Below are 9,313 nucleotides of genomic sequence, written 5' to 3'. Positions count from 1 at the left end.
TCTTGAATTTTGTGATCATTCTAAATGCATTTTAATAGCCTGAATCATGCAGTGAAAGAAAACACACTAAATGCGCACACGCACTAGTCTAGACTTCACGTAATGTATGCGTGCGCTCTGTAGGGATGTTTTGAATGGTTTTTGCAAAATACTCGATAATGTCAAATCGCACATCGTTAAAACAACAATTACGATATTATCGCAGACGATATATATCGCACACCCCTAACTATCCCTTTAATATAGTAATGAAAAGGGCAGCTTTTTTTACATTTTATTTAAACATTTTAATATTTATTTTATTTATTATGCAAGTGCAAGTACTTTTGACTATATTTTAGTTTTCAGGGCAATTTTTTGGAGTTCCACAGCTGTGTGTGAAAATCAAGGGCTTCTGTATCAAATATTACGTCAGTAGTGCATCAGTGTGCCAGCGTCTTTTGAGAGGACTAAGTATGTGAGAAAACTTCTTTTAAATCTGCTTTAAAAGAAGAGCGCAGTGCACAAGCCTCCTCCTTCCTGATGTTGAATAGGAGCTGGAGCTGCTCTGACTCCACATCTTTGAGAAATGAATGGGATCCTCTGCTGGCCTTTCATCTCCAACAGGAGGCCTGCCGCATCTGCTATGAGTCTCTCGTGTGCCAGAGAGAGTACTGTTCCCTCTGACAGCACTGCACGGAAAGAGAGGCTTCAGATCAGGTGGATGGCAGTAAACATTTTAATTGGTGCTGTATGGTGTGTTACTGGTAGACTTGTTGCCTGTAGCGTCTGGACCAATCAGACACACCATTTTTCATTTGATTTAACAAATCAATTATTCATTAGATTAACAAATCGTCACAGTCCCCTCACCAAATAAACTGGATGCCAGGATGTCTGCCACGACACCAGGCCCCCCCCTGGTTACCATGGCAACCCTGACACCTCTGCTAGACCAGATAGATTTTACGACCTAATGGCATGTTGAGAATTACCCCTCTCACTACAATTTCCATAGGAAAGCAAGATTCTCTGATGCAAACTGGTTCTTTTTCATCAACCAACTTCAGCAAAGATCCACGTGAGCCTTCAGATTGCATCAAGCCTTTCTTTCAGACAGACGAGACGTGCAAGTATTCAAACTTAGTCTTATTAATTGATACATTAGGTATCATTTGTACCTTTTTACAAAGTTGTGTTTGAACTAAGAATCTGATGTTTCCTTCAGGCGGTAGATCTGCTGAATATGCAAATGGTTCCATAACTTCATTCCTTATCTTCTCTCTACTGCGTTAAGCTTTAACCCTTTCCTATACCAACTGTATGCGTGTGTGTGTGTGTGTGTTTATGTTGTATGTTAGACTAGTTTAAGTGTTTGTAGTTAATAAAGCCTTACTTGTATCACACTCGACGTTGTTCATTGTTTGCTCATAACTGGAGTCACTTAATCATGCATACATGCATTTATGCTACAAGCTCTTTGTAGAATTGTACAGTGAGAAAGTTATTTCCCTTAACCAGGAAATTAACGTTCTTAGAATTGACAGACAGTTGACCCTGAGAGGTCAGCTAAATATCTACAGCGGATCTAAATATTTATAATTAATTATAACTAGTTATGATTAATTATTCATATTTCCCCATGAGCTGATTCGCTACATGCCCATGAAGCCTAATTGAGGAATCGGTAAAACTGAGCCTTTATGGGAAGCTGAAACCTCAGTAGTAGTTCATTGTGTCAGCCTTTTGTGCCAGTGATTTTGTTCTTTGGATAGACTGTACTGTAGATAGGCAGAATGCACTGAAAAGCTCATCTGCGTATTTATTTTAAACCATTCATCAAACTTATAATGTAATGGCATAATTCCATTATGAGGGGATTTTCTCATACTCTTCTGATAACTATATGTGATCAGCTTCCACTGTGTGTTTTATGTTAAAGATGACAGATGTGTTTTATAGAGTAGATTATTTAGGACAAAATCGATAGTCCTAAGAATGACATTTGCTGTGTAACGTGGAATGTCATGAAATTAATCAAGTTAAAGTTAAATTCACTCAAACCTCTAAGTCACACAATGACTAGTGTCTGTGATTATTGTCAAATGTACTCAGAAACTCAGGTCTTCACTACAAACCAAAAAAAGTTCAATTTAAGTTCAGTTTTGAAGATATTGACAAACAAATATTAGTATGTACTTCTTAAAGTACTACTAATGCTACTACTACTAATTTATTAATTTGTTAAACCTTTTTTATTTATTTATTGGGAATATTACACAATAGAGTTTTTTCATCATCAATGTAATTTAAACAGCTGTATGAATAACTATATTTGGGGGGAAAATAAATGCAGTATTTTCTTTAAAAGGAATTGACTTTTTTTTTATTTGGTTACATTTTAAGATATTTCAATAAATTGTTATAGTTTTGTGAATTTGTTTGATTACCATCAATTTTGGTTATTTACATTTTAATTAAGTAATTAAAATGGACACAATTTTGGGAAAAATATTAAACAAATTACATAAGGTCCTAAAAAAATTATGAAAACCACATCAAGTGATTAGAACCAAATCAACAACCATGTAAAACTATGTAACAAAATTTGACAATAAATATACGTTTATGAAAGCCACAAATTCTTCCCAGACTTTTAGTCATACATCAGAAACATTCTTGTTATTTGTTGGTATTGGGGTTATGAAAGGGGTCCTTTACTTAAAAAAATAAAAAGTTTGAAAACCTTTAGTATTTAAATATACGTTTGTACATTGAGAATATAAATCCTGGATGATACATTTTTCTGGAGTTATTTATTTATTTTTTTCCTTAGTATGCATCTATTTATACTTTTTGGGCTAATATTACAATGTTTTCAGTTGTATAAATGTGGCAAGAAATGGCTGCATATGAAACTTTCACAGCAGTTTGTATTGAGCCAAAAGTAATGATTTCATCATGCTATAGTACATCCTAATACTGTCCCTTTAACATGTAGTACAAGTAGGCAAATTGAGACGCAGCATATGATTTCTGTGCCCTATTTGTCTGAGAAATAGTGGCAGCCTGCTGTTTTATACACCATTAGGTTTTTTTTTCTCTTTTAATGGTGTCTCTTTAAGGTCAGATGTATTTCACTTCTTCACAAGCTCCTTTAAAACACCCGGAGTTGTCTCGCCCAGCAGGGTACAGACACTGCAGTGAATCACACGGCCTTAAAACTGCACACTAACATATCACCACTTTAATTTCTCATTAGCATGGTCTGGTTAAAAACAGTTGTGCCGCTTAACATTTTTGTGGAAACAAAAATGAAAATTTTTTTCAGGATTCTTTGAATAGTAAATATTTATATAAAGTAGAAATCTTTTGTTAAATATTAAACGTAACTGTCTTTACTGTCACTAATAAATGTAGTGTGTGTGTGTGTGTGTTTTAATAAGTGTTCATTTCTTTAAAAACAAATCTTACTTAGCCCAGACTTTTAGGCTAAAAAAAAGTGTTAAGATTCTGACTAGCATGGGAACAAATCAGTAGTGCTGTCAAACGATTAATTGCGATTAATCGCATCCAAAATAAATGTTTATGTTTGAAATTATGTTTTTTTGAAAATCTAAAAATGCACAAAGTTTTCTGTAAGGGGTAGGTTTATGTGTAGGATTGGTGTAGCGCGATAGAAAATGCACCACCAATACCAACATGTGTGTAATCACAAAGCAGCCAAAAAAAGAAACTATAAGGTAAATACATCACAAACTACTGATGCAATGGATGGCAAACATCGTAATTTACTTATCATGGTACCTGTATCATTTACACAATAAACAGTTTCAATAACGCGATGGCTGCTTGCACACAACATTAGTCACATCTCTGAGCAGACCGGCCTAATACCGCTAATGAAAGTCTCTGCATACCCACACACAGACAGCTGAGAAATTTTTAATACGTTTGAAAAATGGGCTCATCATCACAGAGAGAGATTGCTCCCTACACACTGTTCAAGAAAAATTGCCCAATAAAATCATCATGATTTATGTGACAAAAACCACAGTCAAGAATTTGAAAAAGGCTGTTTTGAATCATCAGTCAAGACTCTTCTTTAATCCTCTTTAAACCCTTTTTACATAGCTTAAAGAGCATTTATTACCATTAATATAAACCATTTTGTAATAACTTCTGCTTTGAAATCCTGATTGTAAGCCTTGTCTTCTCCCATAGCGGGATTCCGAAGGCCGGTTGTGCTGTTTGGACCAATCGCTGATGCTGCCTGTGAAAAACTGGCCGAGGAGCTTCCAGACGAGTTTGTAATTGCCAGTGAGTTGATGCTGCTGTCTCTGCCATTTCATCAATAATGTCCAAAGGGATGCTCACACTTGGATTTTAAGCATGCAAAATGGTTTTAGACTCTGTAATTAATATTATCAAGACAATATGATGTCATGCTATTCATTTTATAAAAATATTAAAAATTTAATTTTACATGAATAAATAATATATAATTATATAAATAATATAACAATATATGAATTAAAGTTTGCATATTTTAAACTCGTAGTCATGTGAATGAGAGTTTCAGACAGCCAAGTTAACGTTTTTGCTATACAAAAAACATCTGCAAAATTAATAAATGTAGAGGTGGAGCACATTTTTTACATTTTCAAAATTATTCTAATAATAATTATAATCATAATAATGCATATTATTGCTTTCATATAAAAGGTATTTTATAGTGCTGTCAAACGATTAATTTAAAATAAAATAAAAAGTTTTACATAATATATGTATGTGTGCTGTGTAATTTATTATGTATATATAAATACACGCACATGCATGTATATATTTCAGAAAAATATGTTATGTTTATATATTAAATATATTTATTTATAATATAAATTATATGAATATAAATATAGACGTAAATATTTTCAAAATATATACTGTATGTATGTGTATTTATATATACATAATAAATATGCACAGAACACAAACATATATTATGCAAACAAAAACGTTTATTTTGTATGCGATTAATCGTGATTAATCGTTTGACAGCACTACAAATCCATCACCCTCTTTTTATGCGCATTTTAAAAGTATTGCATCAGAAACGAGTGATGGAAACGCCAAATTTCGAAAAAGAAATCCCTTAATTTGCAAAAAATTTGCTCGCTTGAGGTGGTGTTTGACTTGTGTGAAAAAGGGTTAATGCGAATAATAGAAATTCTGCATGAGCGTTCAAAAAAAGTCATGTGACTTTGCGCTATGGGACAGCATAACCTGTCTAACCAGCGGATCGATTTTGTTGAAATGTTGTTATTGTCATTCTGAAATGCCCGAGCAAAGTCTGCGGTTCCCAAACAGCTGGCATTCACCTACAAAAGCAATGACCGCATTTATTGTGTTTCGTCTGCTCGCTCTGAGGCGCAAGGAATTTATTATATTTGAAAATATAATAAATCTTCTCCTACTTTTCTTAGTGATATTTAGTGCCATTTTATCAGGAAGTGACGATTTTGTTCTCTCTGACTCGTTGGATGGAAATGGTGCTTTTTCGTAAATGTTTTATGCGATAATCCAAATTTGTGCACGAGTTAAATTTGCAACTTATGATGGAAACCTGGCTACTCTTTCATCTTGTTTTTGTCTTTTCTTGCATCTTCATTAGACGGTGGACATCCATAAAGAGAAGGTCGCCCGACGAGAGATCGGCATCGTGACAACGAATAAAAACACATCAAGGACTCATAAGATCATCGCTCCGGCCAACATTGAGCGGCCGGTGAGGTACATCAGGAAGCCAATCGACTACACGGTTCTGGATGATGTGGGCCATGGAGTAAAGGTAAATAATTTGCCGTCTTTTAAATCTATATTCATTGCTTCCAACTCTACAAACAGGATGGCTTGTTTCTCAGTTTTTCAAGTGTGACCAAGTGTGACGCCAGTTTGATTCTTATGTGAACAAGCCTGTGAGTGTACAGTCTGCTAGGCCTGGGCGATAAAACGGTATTGATATTTATCGACGGAATCAATATTAGTGGATGCGCTGTTTACATTTACTGGGGTTAAAGCTAACTGCTGTTTGTTTGTGTAGCTTCAAAAATAGTTGGGTTATTGCCACTGACAGTGAATCCCTATTAATGTAAACTTTTCAGTGACAAACATGTCATTACTGCCTCTTGTGCTCACCAAAGCTGCATTTATTTGATCAAAAATACAATAAAACAGTAATATTGTGAGATGTTATTGCAATTTTAAATAACTGTTTTGAATTTAATATATCTTAAAATGCTATTTATTCCTGTGATGGCAAAACTGAATTTTTTAGTAGACATTATTTTAGTCTTCAGTGTCTAATACTCTAATTTGCTGCGTAACATTTCTTATTAGTACCATGGTTGTTTTTTTTGTTAGTTTTATTTTATTTTATTCTTTAAGGGAGCTCATGGTACTTTAAGAATATAAAGTTGTGTGTGTATGTGTTGTGTGTATATATAGTTTACACAAATACACACTAGCGCATCAAGAACCGGGTTGACCGGGTACTCGGTACCACCGGTACTTAAAAAAACCTGGTACCGTAACGTTTTCATTTTTTTTAGTACCGACTTGGTACCGAAGTACCGGGTCTTTTGACAACACTAGTCATGATATATAACCAAAGCTAGAAATGGTCAAATTGAACGTTTATAATATTTTCAGTTGATTCCAGTTAACCTACTGGCTTCAATAGTATACGCAAGTTGCTACACTAATATGGGGCCCTATGAAATCCATTTTATTTTTTCCCAAATTCCATTAAATTTTTTTCCAAATTCCGTTTTTTCTATTTAAATTTTTATAGATTAAATCTCATCTAATTAATTAAATTCCAGGACATTCCACGTTATTCAGTAAATTCCGTTTTTATGATAGGATTCCGCGATTCTGTTCCACATTGCGGAAACCATAGGGCCCTGCTAATGCTAACTGAACTTATTTGTGTGTAGATTATTAAATCTCACATTCTATCTATTGAACAGTTTGATATGTCTATATTTCTTTAGGTTGTTTATTTTTTTATAGTTTATTTAATATTTGGTTTCTGTATTTGGTTATTATTTTGTTTCTTTGTTTATAATTTGATTTCTTTATTTGCTTGTTCTTTATTTATTTATTTATCTATCTATTAATTTATTTAATTTTAAGTTATTTTTTTCTTTTTATATTATTTATTTTATAAAACTATAATGCACTTCAGGTCCTGTTATATTATGAATACGGTCTCGACTGAAGGAGTGCAGGTACGCTGTTGAGGCTATGTGTTTTGATATGTAAATATGTTTTTTTAGAGTTATGTCATAATATATATATCCAAAGCTAGAAGTTCAGTTCAGTTCAGAAGTACTAGTTCAGGCTAACCGAATAAGTGCAAGCATATATGAAATGCAAGTTGCTACACTATTGCTAACTAAATATATATGTGTATATAACATCTTATCTATTGATTTATCAGTCTGTGTATGTTTGTTTTAATGTTTGTTTTAGTGCTGTCAAATGTTTAATCGCAATTAATCACATCCAAAATAAACGTTTTTGTTTACATAATATATGTTTGTGTACAGTGTATATTTATTACGTATATATATAAATGCGCACACATACAGCATATGTACACACATGCAGTAATAGAAAGTATTTGCATGTATATATTTATATTCATATAATTTATATTATAAATAAATATATTTAATATATGACCATATTTGTCTTAAATATATACATGCATGTGTGTTAAACATAATAAATAAACAAACTTTAATGTTGGATGCGATTAATCACAATTAATCATTTGACAGCACTAGTTTGCTTATTACTTAGTTTCTTTTTATTATCTGGATGCTGTATTTGTTTATTATTTGGTTTCAGTTATAATTTGATTTATTTATTTGTACGCTTTACAGGTGCACTGTAACATTGTGCCTAACATCAGCTTTTATAGTCACAATATAACCTGCCCTCAAGTGCTTTATTCCTGAAATACTCTCTTGTTAAGTTTGTTTTACACTTTATATTTTCTATTTTCTGCCTATTTAAGTTATGAGCATTGTCCCGGTTACTTTCGCCCTCATTACTCATACAGGACAGTGCATTAATAATGTCACAATTTGCATGTGGTGCAGAACAGTCACTTTACACGGAGCCATTGTTATGGTAAAAGACTTTTGTCTCTGCAGTTTGTGGACTAAGTTGTCTTCACAGAGAAGCTTGTATTCTTCTCGTCATGTATCCTGTATGCGGCATACAAAAGCAAGTGCTTTTTGTCTTTATTAATTTCCTGATAATCACATAGATTATACAAACGCACCACAGGTCAGACCCAAATAATACAGTCTAAAAAGAGACCTGTGGTGTGGGACAGAGAAATGAATGTCAAAGCAAGTGTGAAAACAGCCACATTGTCAGGAAAAGCATTTTAACGTCAGCGCTCTCGGCTCTAGTGAAGTGAAATGTAGGTTTAGAGATTTGAAGTGCTTTTGTCCTGCTTCAAGAGCTCTGAACTGAGACATGCTGGTTTTTGACATGCCTCTCTCTCTTTCTCTCCCTCTTTTGTTCTATAAATCACTGTCTTTCTTCCTTCTGCCCACGCTAGTGGCTTAAAGCCAAGGTAAGTGTACTTGTCCTATGACCCCTCCATTACTGATCAACTGATTCAATCTTCCCTTGTGATACATATTCATATTTCTGCGTTCATCCCTCCCTCATAACCTCATCATGTGCCGTAGTTGTAGATCAATCCCATTGCAAAGTGATCTGTAATAGCTGTATTATTGAAAGATTATTACACGTTTTAACACTAAATCAAGTACATATGCTACTGAAACACACAGTTGCCTATGTAATTGCATTTTGGCTTGCCAGACAAATTTAGTTTTTCTTACAGTTATCAGTTCTGTTGCTTTGTTTGCACTATTTTTATGGTTAATATCTAGTTTTTGTATTCATGGGTTTCAGTCACGTGACTTTTTTTGTTGTGGCTGCCATCTTTATATATATATATATATATGTATGTATGTATGTATGTATGTATGTATATATATATGTATATATGTGTATATACAGTATATGTAATATGTATGTGTGTGACCCTGGAGCACAAAATAGCCCAAAAAACCATTGTATGGGTCAAAATTATCGATTTTTATTTTATGCCAAAAAGCATTAGGATATTAAAGGGGTCATATGATGCTGCTAAAAAGAACATTATTTTGTGTATTTGGTGTAGTGAAATGTGTTTATGTGGTTTAAGGTTAAAAAAACACATTATTTTCCACATACTGTACATTAT

The 9,313-nt window shown here is 33.4% G+C and overlaps 1 protein-coding gene across 7 annotated transcripts in view; it reads left to right on the top strand.

Annotated features, from left to right (window-relative positions):
* Positions 1 to 9,313, top strand: part of abi1a (abl-interactor 1a) — a 70,032-nt gene that overhangs the window by 34,569 nt on the left and 26,150 nt on the right. For 4 of the 7 annotated variants that reach the window (XM_016551115.1, XM_016551113.1, XM_016551112.1 and 1 more), the window contains exons 3-4: positions 5,651 to 5,827; positions 8,618 to 8,632. In XM_016551115.1, coding sequence (XP_016406601.1) covers positions 5,651 to 5,827; positions 8,618 to 8,632 — 192 coding nt within the window. The remainder of the gene's footprint in view (positions 1 to 5,650; positions 5,828 to 8,617; positions 8,633 to 9,313) is intronic. The other 3 variants (XM_016551114.1, XM_016551117.1, XM_016551111.1) reach the window with 1 other exon arrangement.

Source organism: Sinocyclocheilus rhinocerous, unplaced genomic scaffold (genome assembly GCF_001515625.1).
Source record: "Sinocyclocheilus rhinocerous isolate Xijiao unplaced genomic scaffold, SAMN03320098_v1.1 scaffold914, whole genome shotgun sequence".
Classification (NCBI taxonomy): Eukaryota; Metazoa; Chordata; class Actinopteri; order Cypriniformes; family Cyprinidae; genus Sinocyclocheilus; species Sinocyclocheilus rhinocerous.
Note: the sequence above shows the minus strand (reverse complement) of the source record. Positions and strands in the feature narration are given on the sequence as shown.